The sequence below is a fragment of the Leptonychotes weddellii genome, chromosome 2 (assembly GCF_054177405.1).
Source record: "Leptonychotes weddellii isolate Sample4059 chromosome 2, ASM5417740v2, whole genome shotgun sequence".
NCBI classification, from domain to species: Eukaryota; Metazoa; Chordata; class Mammalia; order Carnivora; family Phocidae; genus Leptonychotes; species Leptonychotes weddellii.
The window spans coordinates 113,720,694-113,739,991 of record NC_138370.1 but is presented as its reverse complement, the minus strand read 5'-3'; the positions used below and the strand labels follow the sequence as shown (position 1 = coordinate 113,739,991).

Below are 19,298 nucleotides of genomic sequence, written 5' to 3'. Positions count from 1 at the left end.
TCTTTAAAAAGAAAGAAAGGAATGTCCCATGAGAAAATCAATTATCATTCTAATTCATATCTCGATTTCTTGTGAGCTTATTATGAATTAGTAACTACGAGGCCATCAGCACAAGTAACTGAAAAAGATCCAGTTTCTAGACCCACGTAGGTGAGGCCCAGACTCTTAACTAGGTTGATCTTATGTCAGTACTGCTTACCAAGTACTTGATCATTTGAGATTAATTAATCGTTTGAGAACTAACTGAGGCATAGAAACAAACAAAAAGTGTGTTTGCTATGACTGTTGAGGATAAAAACTGGTATTTAAAACCATTCATGGGGCGCCTGGGTGGCTCAGTTGGTTAAGCGTCTGCTTTCGGCTCAGGTCATGATCCCAGGGTCCTGGGATCGAGCCCCACATCAGGCTCCCTGCTCGGCGGGAAACCTGCTTCTCCCTCTCCCACTCCCCCTGCTTGTGTTTCCTCTCTCGCTGTGTCTCTCTCTGTCAAATAAATAAATAAAATCTTTAAAAATTAATTAATTAATTAATTAATTAATTAATTAATTAAAAAAACCATTCAAGCAGACTTCCAATTTCTAGTCAGGCACATAAGGACCTTGGAAGTCACCAGTCTGCCCTAACAACAAATTAAAACTGAACAAACTAAAAAATCAATAGCTTTTCTTAGATCTGTCAGAGAAGTGAGGAAAGGACAAACTGCTTCCCCTAAAATTGGAGACAACAGGTGAACAGAAAATCACAATTTAACAGGACAAAACCCCGCAAACAAAAACCTCTGTGGAAACCAGTGCCAAGGTAGGAAAACCTGAATTGCAATTGATAAATTGCCAGTGGACAGGCCTATGAGCTAAAAACCCTAAGGGGGTCCCCTCATTTTTGTGAGTTTTATCTCCTGAAGTCTACTAGGTCTTCACAGAAAAGATCAGAGAAAAATCCCCTTGGGCTTCCCATAGGAAAAATAACCATTTTGAAACAAAGAACATTCTGTTCTTAAGAAAGCCTGCCCTCAAGAGAAACTATTTTATCAGACCCTAACCTGTTTAGGTTTTGTCAGAATTTAAAATGACCTGGGAAAAGGTGAATACCCAACTCCAGCCCCCTCCAGCCATCTTGTCTTCTCTAAGGTTGGGGTAGTAGGGGCTGAGAAACATTTGTGAAGTTCAAAGCCTAGGAGCACAGGCTCACTAAAAGACTTACACCCAGTCATGGGACTGCAGAACGCTACCCCTCTTTCCACACCTTACCACTACATCACTGAAGGTCTATTTACCAGCATTCCTTTCACTCAGTATGTAATGTCTGGCTTTCTTTCTTTCTTTTTTTTACATTTTTAAAAAGATTTTATTTATTTATTTATTTGAGAGAGAGAGAGCACGCATGAGTGGGGGAGAGAGGTAGGGGTGGCCCCAGGTGTCCCCAGATCATTAATTTAAAACAACTACTATGATTAGGGGCGCCTGCGTCGTTCAGTCGTTAAGCATCTGTCTTCGGCTCAGGTCATGATCCCAGGGTCCTAGGATCGAGCCCCACATCGGGCTCCCTGCTCAGCAGAAGCCTGCTTCTCGGTCTCCCACTCTCCCTGCTTGTGTTCCCTTTCTCGCTGTGTCTCTGTTAAATAAATACATAAAATCTTTAACTAATTAATTAAACAACTATGATTAATACAGTAAGTGTTCTTTTTTTTTTTTAAGATTTATTTTAGAGAGAGAGTGTATGTGAGCAGGGGGAGGGGCAGAGGAAGAGGAAAGGAATCTCAAGCAGACTCCATGCTGAGCACAAAGCCCAATGCTGGGCTTGATTCCATGACCCTGAGATCATGACCTGAGCTGAAACCTAAACACCCCAATCGGTTAAGTGTTCTAATGAAGAAAGTAAACCTGGTGGGGTGCCTGGGGGCTCAGTTAGTTAAGCATCTGCCTTTGGCTCAGGTCATGATCTCAGGGTCCTGGGATCAAGCCCCACATTGGGCTCCCTGCTCAATGGGGAGCCTGCTTCTCCCTCTCCCTTTGCTGCTCCCCCCTACTTGTGCTCTCTCGCTCTCAAATAAATAAAATCTTAAAAAAAAAAAAAGTAAACTTGAAAGAATAGATAGGTAATGTAAACAGATGAAAATTCTAGGAGTCAAAAAAATGTTAGGGAATAAAAACACTGTAACAGAAATGAAGAATGCCTTTCATGGGCTTATTGGCAGGCTGAATATAACTGAGGAAAGAATCTCTTGATCTTGAGAATATGTCAATGGAAACAAAGTAAAGAGAAAAAAGACTGAAAAAAAAAAAAAAGGGAACAGAATATCCAAGAACTGTGGTACAACTATAAAAAGCATAGCATACACATAATGAGAATACCAAAAGGAGAAGAAAGAGACAAAGATACAAAAGCAATACTTGAAGCAATACTGACTGGGAATTTCCCCCGAACTAAGATAAGACACAAACCACATGTCTTAGCTGTCTGCTACAACAAGTTACTATAGACTGGGTGACTTAAACGGCAGAAATTATTTCTCAGAGTTCTGGAGGCAGAGAAATACAAGATCAAGGTGCTGGCAGATTTGGTTCTGGTAAGAGCCAGCATCCTGGTTTGTAGATGGCTCTCTCCTTACTGCATCCTCACATGACCGAGTTAGAGCAAGCTCTCATGTACATTTTTATAAAAGCACTAATCCCCATTCATAAAGGCTCTACTCTTAAGACCTAATCACCTCCCAAAGACTCCCACCTCTTAATACCAAGGGGAACACAAACACTCAGCCTATAACATCACAAAACCACAAGAAACTCAGAGAACACCAGGCAGGATAAACACCAAATAAATTACACCTAAGCATATCATATTCAAGCTGCAGAAAACAAAAGACAAAGTCTTGTAAGAAAAAGTCTTGTAAAAATAAAAGACAAAGAAAAAGTCAGAAGGAAAAAACTTATTTATAGAGAAGCAAAGATAAAAATTACATCCAGGGGCGCCTGGGTGGCTCAGTCGTTGAGCGTCTGCCTTCGGCTCAGGTCATGATCCCAGGATCCTGGGATTGAGCCCCGCATCGGGCTCCCTGCTCCGCGGGAAGCCTGCTTCTCCCTCTCCCACTCCCCCTGCTTGTGTTCCCTCTCTCGCTGTGTCTCTCTCTGTCAAATAAATAAATAAAATCTTTAAAAAAAAAAAAAATTACGTCCAATTTCTCTAAAACCATGTGAACAAGAAGGGGGTGGAGTGATATATTTAAAGTATTGAGAGAAGGGAACCTGGGTGGCTCAGTCAGTTAAGCATCTGCCTTCGGGTCAGGTCATGATCCCAGAGTCCCAGGATCGAGGCCACCATTGGGCTCCCTACTCAGCAGGGAGTCTGCTTCTCCCTCTCTCTCTGCCCCTCCCCCTGCTCCTTCTCTCTCTCTCCTTCACTCTCTCTCAATAAATACAGTCTTAAAAAAAAATATCGAGAGAGAAAAAACCCAAAACACTAACCTAGAGGTGAAGAAGAAATATTTTCTCAAACAACCATTGAGGCAATTTGTTGCCTGTTTACCTTCCTTGCAAGAAACGTTAAAAGAAGTTCTTTAGAGAAAAGGAAACTAACGTTGTTCAGAAATTTGAAGACAACCCCTAAAAAAGGTAAAAAAAAAAAAAAAGACATAATTTATATATTAACAAAGGAGAGAAAATAGAATCATATAAAATGCTTATTTAAAACAATAAATGCCATAAATGGTAGGGGAAAAAAGGTGGAAGACAAAAATAGGAACAAAGAACAAGGCAATAGGGGCGCCTAGGTGGCTTAGTCGGTTAAGCGTCTGCCTTCGGCTCAGGTCATGATCCCAGGGTCCTGGGATTAAGGCGCTCCATGGGCTCCCTGCTCAGTGGGGAGTCTGATTCTTCACTCTCCCTCTGCCCTCCCCCTGCTCATGCTTTCTCTCTCATTCGCTCTCTCTCAAATAAATATATAAAATCTTAAAAAAAAAGAACAAGGCAATAAAGAGAAAACAATAACAAGATATATATTAATCCGAATACATTAATAATCATTTTAAACATCAATGGCCCAAATACAATAATTAAAAGACAAAAATAGTCAAACTGGGTCAAAAGAACTACACAGTGTCCAAAAAAAACCCACTTTGGGGTGCCTGGGTGGCTCAGTTAAACAGCTGCCTTCAGCTCGGGTCACAATCCCAGGGTCCTGGGATCGTGGCTGTGTCAGGCTCCCTGCTCGGTGGGGAGTCTACTTCTCCCTCTGCCTCTGCTGCTCCCCCTGCTTGTGCTCTCTGTCAAATGGATGAATAAAATCTTAAACAAAACAAAACAAAACAAAACACCCTACTTTATTTTTATTTATTTTTATTTTTTAAAGATTTTATTTATTTATTTGTCAGAGGGAGAGAGAGAGAGAGCAGAAGCAGGGGGAGTGGCACACAAAGGGAGAAGCAGGCTCCCTGCCCAATGTGGGACTTGACCCCAGGACCCTGGGATCATGACCTGAGCCAAAGTCAGAAGCCCAACCGACTAAGACACCCAGGCATCACAAAAACCTCACTTTAAATATAAACACACATATAAATTAAAAACAAATGGACAAAGAAAGATATACCATGCTAATACTAATCAAAAGAAAGTCAGATTACTTATATTGAGCAGCATTCAAAGCAAGGAAAATTATCAGGATAAAGAGGGGCATTAAATAATGATAAAGGGGTCAATTCTCCAAGAATAATCTTTAAATATCTTAATCTTTAATAATCTTTAAAGAGTATGCACCTAACAACAGAGCATTAAATACATGAGGAAAAGCTGATAGAACTGCAAGGAGGAGTAGACGAATCTGCACTTATAGTTAGAGACTGTAATACCCTTCTATCAGAAATGGACATATCCACCATGTAGAAAATAAGTAAGAACATAGTTGAACTCAACAGCACCATCAATCAACTGAGTATAATTGACATCTATAAACTACTTCTTTCAACAACAGCAGATTCCACATTCTTCTCAGGCTGACATGGACCAAACACCAAGATAGACCACATCTTTAAAATTTTTCAAGAAAAAAAGTCATACAATGTATGCTCTCAGATCATAATGGATTTAAACTAGAAATTTATTTAATAAAGATAACTGGAAAATCCCAAAATATTTGAAGATTAAATATACTTTCAAATTACACATGGGTCAAAGAAGAAATCTCAAGAGAAATTTAATAACATTTTGAGCTAAATGAAAATGAAAATACAACTTATCAAAACATATGAAATGCAGCAAAAACAGTGCTTAGATGAAAATTTCCAGCATTAAATGTATATATTAAAAAAGAAAAAAAATCTAAAATCAGTCATCTGAGTTTCAACCTTAGGAAATTAGAAAAAGACGAGAAAATTAAATGTAAAGTAAGAAAAAGTAGAGAAATAATAAAATTATAGCACAAATAATGAAATTGAAAACAGGAAATTGGCAGAGAAAATTAATGAAGGATAAAAAGCTGGTTCTTTTAAAAGAACAACAGAATTGATAAGCCTCTAGATAAGCTAACTAAGAGATAAAAATAAAAAGAAATGACATAAAGTTAATACTGATATTAATATATCAGAAAGGAAAGTGTGAACATTACTGCAGAACCCATGGACATTAAGTAAATAGAAAAGATACCATAAACATCTCTTTCCCCACAATTTGATAATCTAGATGAAATGGACCAATGAAAGACACAATCTTCCCAAACTCACACAAGAAGAAATAAACAATCTGAATAGTCCTATATCTTTAGAAACATTAAATCAATAACTAATAACTTTCCAAAGCAGAAAGCACCAGGCCCAGATGGGGTCACTGGGTAATTCCATGAAACATTTAAGGAAGAAATTATATCCATTCCCTACAATTTCTTTCAGAAGACAGAAGCCAAGAGAATATAGTTAACCTTTGAACAACATGGGTTTGAACTTCAGGGGTCTACTTGTACATGGATTACTTTCAATAAATACAGTACAATAAATGTATCTTCTCTTCCTTGTGATTTTCTTAATAACATTTTCTTCTCTAGCTTACTTTACTGTAAGAATATGGTATAAAATGTTAAAAATGGTATAATATAGCATAAAATGTTATAAAATCAGTAAGGCTTCCAGTCAACAATAGGCTGACTGGGATGTTTTAGCATTTTAGCATTTTAGCACTAAAAAGAAATGAACTATCAAGCCATGAAAAGACGTGGAGGAAACTTAAATGCCTGTTACCAGGTAAAAGAAGCTAATCTAGAAAGGCTACATACTGTATGATGGAATTCAGGAAAAGGCAAAACTGCACAGACAGTTAAAAGATCAGTGATTGCCAGAGGGAGGAGAGAGGGAGGACAATAGTTAAGGTACAGAGGATTTTTAGGGCAGTGAAACTATTCTGTATGATACTATAATAGTGGATACACATCACTGTACATTTGTCAAAATCCATATTACTTTCAACACCAAGAGTGAACCCTGACATAAACTAAGGACTTGGGATCATAAATGACAATGCTATCAAGGTATGTTGATCACTTGTAAGAGATGTACCACTCTGGATGGGTATATAGATAGTGCGGGAGGCTGTGACATGTGGAGGGGCAGGGGTTATGTGGGGACTCTCTGCACTCTTTGTCCCATTTTGCTGTGAATCTAAAACTGCTCCAAAAAAATAAAGCCTATTCAAAGAGAAAGTTAGACATACAAGCATCTAATGAAGAGACATGTGCAGGTAAACAAAAACACTAAAACTAGTATGATGCAGAAATTATGCAACGAGACTGCCAGGCTTCAGCTCCCAGCCCTACTCTATCATAGTTTGTCACTTTGGCCAACTTCTTGGTTTCCTCATCTGTCAAAAAAAGGACACCCATCTCTGAGGTTGCTGGGAGGCCAACATAAGTTAACCCACGTAAATGAAGTGTTTAGAAAAGCATCTGGCAGTTAGTAAGTACACAGTAAATGTGAGCTATCATTAATATTAAAAGAACAAAAAAAATCAACACAGTATTTTATAAAGCCCACCATGCCAGGAGACGTCATATCTGTCTGCTAGGGGAAAAAGTATACAGATTTTCTTTTTCTTTCTTTCTTTTTTTTTTTTTTGGTGTGTGTGTGTATACAGATTTTCTTAATGTATCACAAGTATGGGCCCTAAGATACAGTAGAAAATAGCATATTATGACAAAATACAATCTACAGACCAGATAATCTCTTTTGATACACTTAATTCAATAAGGCTATTTGGTGATACTGTTATAGTTTTAAGTAGAGTCATCCTTAAAATATGCAGAAACACCATATATATAAGATTGAGGGGCGCCTGGGTGGCTCAGTCGTTGAGCATCTGCCTTCAGCTCGGGTCATGATTCCAGGTCCTGGGATCGAGTCCCGCATTGGGCTCCCTGCTCAGCGGGAAGCCTGCTTCTCCCTCTCCCACTCCCCCTGCTTGTGTTCCCTCTCTCGCTGTGTCTCTCTCTCTGTCAAATAAATAAAATCTTAAAAAAAAAAAAAAAAAAAGATTGAGCTTCAAGTTGAGGAGATGTAAGATTGAACATTGAGGGAGATAAAGATTATTGCATACCATGAGTCAAGATGAGATTTTGCAAATAAAATGTCAAATCTCTTCGGACAGGGTTGTTTGGCAGGATGTATCTGCCACACAATCTGTGCTCTTTTTTTTCGAATTGAGTAATGTATTTTGTATACTCAATGTTGGACTACATTAAAACCCATTATTTTAGATTTTTTAATTTCTTCTGGTACTTGTATTCTAGGATTTCCGAAGGTACAGGAAAGGAAACAAGAGAAGCAACAAGAAAGTTTGGACAGGCAGGGCAATGATTAGACAGCAATCTAGACCAGCGGTTCTTGGGTCTTAACCTGCATCAGAATAACCTGGAAGCTAACAAGAATCACGGAGGCCCAGTTTCTCTGAAGCAGGAAGAGGTCTAGGCCTTTGCTGTTTTACCAAATTCCCCAGGTGATTGTGTCTGGACCCAAGTTTGATCTGGACCATCTGTCTAATCTCTCCCTTGCTACTGAGGGGCCAGAGAGGAAGTGGTGTGGGTGTTACCTGGGAAGCTGGTTAGAAATGCAGAATCTTGTGCTCCACCCTAGATCTACAGAGTTAGAATCTGCATTTTTTTTTTAAAGATTTTATTTATTTATTAATGAGAGACAGAGAGAGAGAGGCAGAGGGAGAAGCAGGCTCCCAAGGAGCAGGGAGCCCGATGTGGGACTCGATCCCAGGACCCTGGGATCATGACCTGAGCCGAAGGCAGACGCTTAACCATCTGAGCCACCCAGGCACCCTAGAATCTGCATTTTTAACAAGATCCTCAGGTGATTTATACGGACATTAAGGATTGAGAACTTCTCAACCTCTTTGCACTTTGGAATCTCTAGGAAGAGATTCTGAGTTTGGCCTGGACTTTGGGGTTTTGTAAAGTTCCACAGGCTATTTAAAACTCAGCAAAATTTGGGGAGCTTAGGTGGCCCAGTCATTTAAGCATCTGCCTTCAGCTCAGGTCATGATCCAGGAGTCCCGGGACTGAGCCCACCATCGGGTTCCCTGCTCAGCAGGGAGTCTGCTTCTCCTTCTGCCTTTCACCCCGCTCATGCTCTCTCTCTCAAATAAATAAATAAAATCTTAAAAAAAAGAATTCTCATTAAAAAAATAAATAAAATTCAGCAAAATTTGAAAAGAGATTTTATCGTTTTTAAAAATTTTACTTATTTATTTGAGGCAGAGACAGAGAGCGAGCATGAGCAGAGGGTGGGGCAGAGGGAAAAGCAAACTCCCCGCTGAAGAGGGAGCCAAATGTGGGGCTTGATCCCAGGACCCTGAGATCATGACCTGAGCTGAAGGCAGACGCTTAACTGACAGAGCCACCCAGGCGCCCTGAAAAGAGATTTTAGAAGCTAAGATCACAGGGTATGTGGATGGCTCAGTCGGTTAAACACCTGCCTTTGGCTCAGGTCATGATCCCAGGGTCCTGGGATCTAATCCTGCATCAGGCTCCTTGCTCAGCGGGGAGCCTGCTTCTCCCTCTTCTCCCCACTCTTGCTCTGTCGCTGTCTCTGCCTCTCTCAAATGAATAAATAAATAAAATCTTTAAAAATAAAAAAATTTAGAAGCTAAGATCACAGCATGACTATAGGTGCAGTACTATCATGTTTATCTGAAAGGGTCTTATCAACTGCAATATTCCATGGGGTGCCCCCAACATGCTACTAAATGGAAAATGTCCATTAATGCCTCCCCAATAAGTTTAAGAGATTATACCTTTAGAATTGTTTGTTTCAGTAGTTTAGTAGCATAAACCCCCCCTTAGTTTCCCTTTTCTCTTTCACTCCCACCCAAATTAAATTCCATTTAAATATCATTTTAATGAAACTGGTGTTCAGCAAAGCACCAATAAAATGAGATTCCATCTACAACCAATGAAAACACTAAGGGTGATTCAAAAGATTGTATAGCAGATTATTCAAGAATTAGAGAGGTGAGAACAGAATGAGGGATGGAATTGAATAGATGATGAAGAGATGAAATTGCTGAGGGAAAGCAATCCTGTTCTTTTAGGTTTTTTTTTTTTTTGAAAGATTTTATTTATTTGACAGAGAGAGACACAGTGAGAGAGGGAACACAAGCAGGGGGAGTGGGAGAGGGAGAAGCAGGCTTCCCGCTGAGCAGAGAGCAGCTGCGGGGCTCGATCCCAGAACCCCAGGATCATGACCTGAGCCGAAGGCAGACGTTTAACGACTGAGCCACCCAGGCGCCCCTTCTTTTAGATTTTGTAAACTGTTAATGACAACTGGCTTCTAGCGACTGGATTCAATGATCCGGGGCTGCAGCTAACTGACAACCATGGCTGGTTCCCAGTATAAGGTTGTAGTTAACAACCTGTTAGACTATTGCTTCAAAGTGGCTTAATCAGAGTGTTTCACAATTGGAGCTCCAAAATAACTTGAGAGCTACACCTAAGAAACCAGGTTTTCTTTAAACTTGAGAAAGAAGGACAGCTAGATGTTATTGATGGTATCAAAATAAAATTTGATCCCATTGGCACAAGGTTAAATTTTACAGATTACCCTGAGATACTTACCCTCTATTTTCACACCATAAAAAAAAAAAAAAAAAAAAAAGGTAATAAGTTGCAGACTAACGTTCCTACTAATAGTGAAAGCAGGCCAGAAACATGTACCTGAGAAAACGGATGCAGAGCAATTAAATTATAAAAAGCACAAGAGTAAATTAAGATAACAGATGATGACTCAAAATAAATAGAATATTAAAAATGAGAGGAGAAAAACTTAAGAAGTAAATAAAGAGTTAAATATTTGAGAATAAGTGACAATTATTAAAATTGTATGAAGAACAGTGAACATATGAATTATAGAAGTCCTTGAAGAACCAAAGTAAGGAAATAGAACAAAATATATTTTAAAAAGTCTGCAACTCAAGAAAATTTTCCTGAAATTAAACTTAAGAAAAAAAATAAAACATGTATTCTGCACATTAAAAAAAAAAAAAAAACCAGCAGCTACACCAAAGGAGTTTTAGTTCCAAACCTGAAAGAAGGTTTCGTTCCAAACCCTCTAAATACAATTGTTTTTTCTTTTAATCACTTTGCAAATCTTCTCCTTCCTCTTCTCTATTTCTCTAGTTTTCTTCTCAAGTGGGAAAGAATTTTGTTTCTTCTAAAAGAGCCAACATGGGGGCGCCTGGGTGGCTCAGTCAGTTAAGTGTCTGCCTTCGGCTCAGGTCACGATCATCAGGGAGTCTGCTTCTCCCTCTGCCCCTCACCCCACTCGTGCTCTCTCTCTCACTCTCTCTTTCAAATAAATAAAAGCTTTAAAAAAATAAAAATAAAAGAGCCAACAAAACCACTGCCCCCTCCCCAAAGAATTTAAGCAAAGCATTCCCCTGCTACGAGAATAACAGGTATGTAAAATTGACTGTATTTGCTTAGCGTAGCATTTGGACACAGAATAATTTTGCTATAGATATTCAACAGTCAACAGCCTGAGCATGAATTTGCTCACCCACAGTTGCCACATGGGTCCATGTGTGTGAAAGTGCTGCACATCTTCAGTATATTTTAGGCTCTGGATCATTTGTCCTCACATGGCTGAGCAAGATAGCTCCATTTTATTTGTTCTGTTGCCTACAAATAAAGGGGGATAGTTGAAAGTGCTTTAAAGGAATAAAGGACTCTGGTTGTTTCTGGTGAAGCGGACTCATTATTCTCTCCATCAGAGAGGAATTCATTTCATTGTTTTAGAGGCATTGGCTGGGAGGATTAGGATGCTAATAGGGAGTACTTGATTTCAGAATTAGAGTAGTGGGTTCTGCATGGAAATAGACATGAAATCCAGGTCCTAAACTGTTACAATATTTGTCAGTTAAAAACAAAAAATGTTTGAGAATCCCATGAGACAGGAAGGCCAGGCTGGCCTGAACAATACTACCCAGGCTCTGAAGAGTCCTGCCAATTCTTTGTTTTGGCTTTGCTTTCTTTAAAGCTGCTTCCTCCTTGGCCAGGGGTTGTTCATCCTCTCCTGAAGCATATTTACCAGCAGTGACACATTAAAAAACATGAAAAAAAAAATTCCTGTAGTTGTTCCCTTCAAGTGCACTGGCAGAGAACTTGACTTCCTGTCCTCCTTCCTGAAGCACAACCTGTTTGTGTCTTGGGCTCTTCTCTATGAAAAGTCTCCCAAAGAGCCCAGCAGACTGCAACATTCCAGCTCATCAGTCTATACATTATCCCTCTAGGTATGTGTTGCTTAACTCTTACCAGATTTATTTGGAAAAGCCAAGATTCTAATATTATAATACCTAAGAGTTAAACCCCTATGAGCAATGCATTCCAGTTATACTTTGAGTTGCAAAAAGTTCTTTTCTCTCTTGAAAAAGTAAACTTATCTCCACACTATCTTCTGATATAGATACTAATTCCAACTCACTTGGTATAAACAACAATAAAATTAAACTAAAAATATAAACAACCTACAGATGTATACTTCTTTCTGAAAATTTACCCTTGTTTTCCACATTTATAAAGGTACTCTTATCGTTCCTTTGTATGTGGTCACCAGTCCCATTACTTCTTCCTTTACAATGTTGAAGGAGTCTGTCTTTTTCCATAACCTCTGACCTTACCATGGCTTAGCCCTTTATTACCTTATATCTGTTTTCTAACTATTCTCTGTCAAGAACACTGACTTCTCTAATCCAACCCATACCATCCTACACCTTGTCCCCAGTATTACCTTTATTCTAGAACCACCAAAGGAAAAGAAAAAGAAACTTTGCTGAGATATAATCACATTTAACCCTCACGAACACTAGGAAAGGTGAACGCCATTATTCCTATTTTATAGGGAAGGAATCAGGATCAAAGACATTTGGTAAATTTCTCTGGGACTAACAGCTAGGAAGTCCCAGAACTCAGAGCCCACGCTTCTTCTCCTCTCCCTCCTAGTAAGCAGAGGTGAGGGGTGGAAGCTTCACAGGGGAGGTAACATTTACGTTTAGAGATCATCATCATTTTTTGTTTAGTGTTCTCTTACTCTTTCCTTTTCTACCTTGGTTTTCATTTGCTCATTACAATATTTATTTCTACTTTTAACAGTTTGGAAATTCTCGTGCTTCCTGGGAAAGATAGAAACAAGAGGCTTAAATCGGGCCTTAATAAAAATCATCTACCATATTTGTTGATTTTTTTTTTAAATATTTTGTTTATTTGAGAGAGAGAATGAGATAGAGAGAGAGCATGAGAGGGGGAGGGTCAGAGGGAGAAGCAGACTCCCCGCTGAGCAGGGAGCCCGATGCGGGACTGGATCCCGGGACCCCAGGATCATGACCTGAGCTGAAGGCAGGTGCTTAACCAACTGAGCCACCCAGGCGCCCTACCATATTTGTTGATTCTAAGATGCACATTTTTCTTCCATCTTAACATCACTAAAATCACGGTGAGTTTTTTAATCAATGGCATCTTACAATTCCTGTTGGCCAGGTGGCAATCATGGCACACTTGTCATTGCCTGTGCAGGCCTGAACGTTAACAGTGTCAAAAACTTATAGATCAAAACTTACAGAATGGTTATCGGTAATTTGGATGAAAATCGCTGAAACAGTAATGGACCACTCTTTCCCTCGAGGAATCACATAATCCTCAGAAGGACGGGATGTGATATATTTAGCAATGTCCCTGGGTGTTTAGTGTAAGCCAGCTCTGTATAATTGAAAAACCGCTGCCCAGCCCAGCAACAATGGCTTTCGGTTCCTTTATGGATTCTTTTAAGTAGCTGTGTTCCCAATATCCTTGAAGGCACAGAGGTCACTATTGTGTGAAGGACCAAAGACATCCATGACTGAGTCAAAAGTGATGCGGAAGAGTTAGTCTCTGAAAGTGAAGTTTTAGGAATAACTTAGCCAATTAATTTTTATTTTTTTTATTTTTCTTTTTTGGCATGCACAAAGTAACATACAATTAAAAAAAAAAACCTCTAAAAACCTCTAATCAAAGTTCAATAAGTAGAAAATAAAAATTCTAAGTAAAGGGGAAACTTTTTTTCAGTTCAATTAACAGGGATTATATTGTTGGTATATAAAATAATAATAAAACGATGAATTTTAGATTCAAAAGAATATGGTATTTGCTATATACTGAGTTTTTTCTTGCCCCTTGTGTCCCCCCGCTTTCACTCTCAAAAGTAACTATGGTTGTCCTAGCTTTAGCTGAAAAGCAAAAATAATCCCTTGCTAGACTCTGGCGCCCTCTTGTGTTTAAAGTGTGAAAAGTCTTTATGGAAATGTTTTTTCCTTAAGGAGACACTGGGGAATTTCACATTCTGAAATTGCTTATTCTGGGAGGAGAAACCACCACAAAATGTGAACATCCCAAAGTGGATCATCTACTACTAATTTCCCCACTAAGATCTCAACTTTGAATTTCATGTCATCAGACTTTATCACTGCCTGCCTCTTATTGATGCTAACTTTAGACTCCAGGACCCTCCTGCACCATTTATGAGTAATTTTAGTTCCTGGTACACCATCACTCTCTCTAACACCACTTCGGTCTTGCTTCATGGTGAATTCAATACACACACAGGTGCTTTTCCCAACACGCTGGCCTTTGACTACCTTGACCTTCTCTCCTCCAACGTCCTTATTCCCCAGTTGTGCACTCCCAGGTCACACCATAGAAACTGTTATTACTAGTATCATCTTATGTATCTTGCTCCCTGACCACCAAATCCCATCTTTCCACCCAGCTCCTTTTAGTAACCCAACTCCATCAAACCTCTGACCCCCCCTTAAGAATGTAGAATCCATTAATTTTGCTAATATTTCACTGTGCCTCATCCCCTACTGTTCACTTTAGTCTCCATACCAGATGAAATACCGTGATTATTCATTATAATAATACCCTAGAAAACACCCTCAAACTCCCTTGCTCTTCTTTTGCATTGTCATTTGCTTGACTAAACTACAAACTCTCCCTTAAATGCACATCTCCCCCACTGTGTGCCTACGTCCCTACCACTGAATGTGGGTAGAGGAAAACCCGTAAGAATAATGGTTCTTCTGATTTTAAATTCATGATCAAAAATCTTAATGCTGGGAGGCGCCAGGGTGGCTCAGTTGGTTAAGCATCCGATTCTTGATTTCTGCTCAGGTCTTGATCTCAGGGTCATGGGTTGAGGCCCCACACTGGGCTCCACGTTGGGCATGGAGCTTACTTAAAAAAAAAAAACTTAATGCTGGGACCCTCAATAGTGCCAGCAACTCATACTATAGTCCCCTAGACCATTCACTCTTCTTTTTTCTTATTTCAATAGGTCACAGTGTCTTCTTCCTACTCAGTACCTTCTCCCATAGTCATCCTCAGCTGATAACCTTATTTCCTACTTTACTGAGAAAACTGAAGCAAGCAAAAGAGACTTCTAGATTCTCTCTACCATATCTTCCCACCTACCAGCATACTCTGCCTTCCCTCTTATTACTCTGGCCTAGATGAATGTCCATGCTCCTGTCTAAGACCTAAGGCGATGTCTCCATTTTGCAATAAATCCTTTAAAATCTCTTAAACATCATCACATGTAGATATGGATATAGTATATAGATATATAGATACACAGACATAGATAGTATACTATAGATCTATATACTATACTACAGATCTATATACTATATACATCTATATATCTATACTGTATTTATCTCTTACTACTGGATCATTCCCAACAGCATGCAACCATGCTACTTTTTATTTCTTTCATCTTCAACGTCTCTCTTCATCTCACACCTTATGACCGCTGCTATATTGCTCTGCCCTCTTTTACAACAAATCTCTTCAAAGGAATTCTCTACACTCACTTCTGCAATCCCTCTCCCATTCCCTCTCAAATCCATTTAATTGTTGTTTTGGAGAGTTTTGTGATGCACCAATAGAAACTGGAACATACCTCTGAGAGAGCAGCACCAGCCTGCCCCAGGAGGAGGCAGCCTATTCCCTAACAGACTTGCATGATTTTGCCAACATGTATCAGCAGAAGTCTAGGGAGCAGCTGAAGGTATAGATTCTACAAGTGTTAAGCCTATGGGGATAAAATATACTCAATCAAGCCAAAATCACTGGCATGGGCGCACTCCTCCAGGGTTTGGAATAAAACACGCTGGCTGGAATAATGGGGATAGTGCTAACAGTTTGAAAAGGTCAGCTACTGAAAGCCAGGACTCCACAATAACACAGAGTTAATGAGGTTGAAATGCCAGAAATTCTCTAGCATACTGTAAGCAAAGGAACGCAAGGTTTGGGAAAATAGGAATGGATCCATTATGAGCAAACTCCTCAGCCACCTCCTGACTAGACCCCGCTGGGAAGGTCTAACAGACACTCTTCTCACCCAGACATTAGGAAATGCAATAGTAAGGCAAGCACCAGCATCTTTGAGGAGCTCTGCAGGTCAGAGATATTGGCAGATGAGGCTGCAATGAAAACGTATGCCCTCATTTCAGTGGGAATATAGGGATTCAGCATGGTAAAGGCCATGTATAGCGCTGGTCTGTTTCAGAATATATGGGGCAATGACTACAACGAGCCATAGATGGGGCATGTAATCAGTGTTTTGACCTTCTGTGCTTTGTGTCAATGGCTAATTGATTTGGGGGTTCCAAGAAATCGTAAACCAACAGCATACTAAGATGCTGCTTGACGTATGTATATAGAGAAAAAATCTAGGGGCACCTGGGTGACTCAGTTGGTTAAGCGTCTGCCTTCGGCTGGGATCATGATCCCGGGGCAGGGAGCCTGCTTCTCCCTCTCCCTCTGCCCCTCTCTCCCAACTTGTGCTCTCTTTTTCTTTCAAATAGATAAATAAAATCTTCAAAAAACAAAAACAAAAACCAAAACAAAACAAAAAAATTTAAGTCTGCTAGGCAGAACCTAACTCAAGTTGCCAAAGTATGCCTGGTACCCAATACGCAGACCTAAGTCAGTTCAGAGACTAAGAGCCCCAGTGAGAAGGAACATCTGGGAGATTCTGAGAAAAGATCCTGCGACACAGTCATTAGCATGGTATACCATAAATCTTCCTCCCAGCCAGCATTTCTCAACCTCTGTACTCCTGACATTTTGGCCTGGGTATTTCTTTGGTGTGGGGGGAGGGTTATCCTGTACGTTGTAGAATGTTCGGCAGGGCATCTAGTTTCTATCCACAACATGCCAGCAGCACACACATAACCTTTTCTACAGTTGTGACAAACAAAATGTTTGCTAAAAACATTACCAAATATCCTCTGGAGAGTAGGGTTACCTGATTTAGCAAATAAAAACACAAGATTAAATTTGAATTTCAGATTCAAACTATTGCATGGGGTATATTTATACCAAAAAAAATTACTTGTTTCTTATCTGAAATTCAAATTTAACTGGGATCCCTATATGTTATTTGTCAACCCTAACCGGAGGGACAAAATCAGTTTTTGTAGAGCTAAGCCAGAGCCTCTTTAAATGTGCTGAGAACTCATTATAACACTGATTCTTGAGGTCCACTTCCAGGGATTCTGACTTAGTGGGACTACGGTAATGTCTCTGAATTTTCATTTTTTTTTTAAATTTTATTTATTTGAGAGAGAGAGAGAGAACGAGCACAGGGAAGGGGAGAGGAAGAGGGAGAAGCAGACTTCCCACTGAGCAGGGAGCCCGACATGGGGCTCCATCTCAGGACCCCAAGAGCAAGACCTGACCTGAAGGCAGACGCTTAACCAACTGAGCCACCAAGGTGCCCCTGAATTTTCATTAAAAAAAATTCTTTTTATATTTTATTTACTTACTTATTTGATAGAGAGAGAGAAAGAGAGCACAAGCAGGGGGAGCGACAGGCAGAGGGAGAGGGCAAAGCAGACTCTCCACTGAGCAGGAAGCCCAATATGGGGCTCAATCCCAGGACACTGGGATCATGACCTGAGCTGAAGGCAGATGCTTAACTGACTGAGCCACCCAGGCGCCCCTGAATTTTCATTTTTAATGAGTTTCTAAGTGAAGCAAATGGTCACTGGTCCAGGGAGACATCTTAAGTAGTATTGCCTCAAAGAGATTTGCTTGGTGACTATACACTAGGGGAAAGAAAATACCCAATGATTCTGGGAATTATTAGATACTGCTTCTGAAATGACATTGACTCCCAGGAACACAAAATGCCACCAAGTTCAAAAATTCAGAGTAGCAGCTTATGGAGATGAGCAGTTAGATGGAGTTTGGCCTAAGTTAGTCTAATAATGGGCCCCACATGGAGTAACAGCTATGATGGCAGAAAGCATCAGATAGAATCCCCTGGAACTGCCCTCCCACTCCCGCTTTCCTGTGTACCAAGACATAAACCAAAAAGTAACACCACATCCCTGAGAGAATTGCAGGGATTAATACCAACAACAGAGATGTATGATACTGTGATGGGGATTCCTCCAACCTTCCTAAGTAACTCACCTGTTTAGCTGGTACAAAAGTCAGATGGATCATACAGAATGACATTAGACTACTATGATTTTTTTTAAGATTTTATTTATTTATTTTAGAGAAAGATAGAAAGCATGAGCAGGGGGAAGGGCAAAGGGAGAGGGGAAGAGAGAATCACAAGCAAACACTGCAACTAAATGCAGAGCCCGATATGGAGCTCAATCCCAAGACCCTAAGATCATGACCTGAGCCAAAATCAAGAGACACTTAACCAAATGAACCACCCAGTTGCCCCAGATTATTATGATCTTAATCAGGGGGTGATTCCAATCTCAGCAGCCATTCAAGATGTATCTTTAGTGGAGACAATCAACACAGCACCTGGTACCTATATGCAACTCTTGACTTATCAAATGCTTTCTTTTCCTTTCTAATCGGTAAGGAAAATCAAACACAATTTGTACTTATTTACGTAGCAGTAACAACAGTATACATTTATGTTGATGTCCCAGGGCTTTGTCCTCTCTCCTTCCAACATAATTTAGTTGAGAGGAACCTTGATTGTCTTGATATCCCAGAGGACATCATGCCAATCCTGTATATTAATGTCATTATGCCAACTGGATCTGGCAAGCAGAAGGAAACAAGTATCAAAAATACCTCATTTACATATTTGGGTGTCAAAGGGGGGAGTTAAATCCTATAAAACTTAATAGGTCTACACCATCAGTGTTCTTTGTAGAGGCTCCATCATCTGGGAAACGTTAGGATAGCTCTTCTAAAATGAGACACCAGTTGCTGTACCTTGCACTTCTCACCATGAAGGGAAAAAAAACCCAAAAACCCACCATACTTGCTTCTTTCAAATTTGGAGGCAGCGTATGCCTTTTTAGCATGCTGCTCCAAAGCATTCACTTGATAACTTCTAAAGCAACAATTTTTGAGTGGGACCAGATCCAAGAAAAGTGTCAGGGCTTCAAAAGAAGCTGTCCTGACACTTGGGCCCTATGACCTGACAGACCAAATGGTATTAGAAGTCTTGTGGTGCAGGGGCGCCTGGGTGGTTCAGTCATTGGGCGTATGCCTTCGGCTCAGATCATGGCCCCAGGATGCTGGGATCGAGCCCCGAGTCGAGCTCCCTGCTCGGCGGGAAGCCTGCTTCTCCCTCTCCCGCTCCCCCTGCTTGTGTTCCCTCTCTCCCTGTGTCTCTCTCTGTCAAATGAATAAATAAAATCTTTAAAAAAAAAAAAGAAGTCTTCTGGTGCAGGGGCGCCTGGGTGGCTTAGTCGTTGGGCGTCTGCCTTCGGCTCGGGTCATGGCCCCGGGGTCCTGGGATCGAG

The 19,298-nt window shown here is 40.2% G+C and overlaps 2 protein-coding genes across 7 annotated transcripts in view; one reads left to right on the top strand and one right to left on the bottom strand.

Annotated features, from left to right (window-relative positions):
* The window catches only part of LOC102748592 (putative E3 ubiquitin-protein ligase HERC6), a 580,669-nt gene that overhangs the window by 412,308 nt on the left and 149,063 nt on the right, over positions 1–19,298 (top strand). The gene's annotated exons all lie outside the window — the stretch shown is intronic.
* The window catches only part of ABCG2 (ATP binding cassette subfamily G member 2 (JR blood group)), a 149,262-nt gene that overhangs the window by 81,481 nt on the left and 48,483 nt on the right, over positions 1–19,298 (bottom strand). For 2 of the 6 annotated variants that reach the window (XM_081812168.1, XM_081812167.1), the window contains exon 2: positions 11,033–11,154. The exons of 2 other annotated variants lie outside the window; for them this stretch is intronic. In XM_081812168.1, the coding sequence (XP_081668294.1) occupies positions 11,033–11,076 (44 nt within the window). In that variant the 5' untranslated portion in view covers positions 11,077–11,154. The remainder of the gene's footprint in view (positions 1–11,032; positions 11,155–19,298) is intronic. 2 more of the 6 variants (XM_081812166.1, XM_081812165.1) reach the window with 1 other exon arrangement.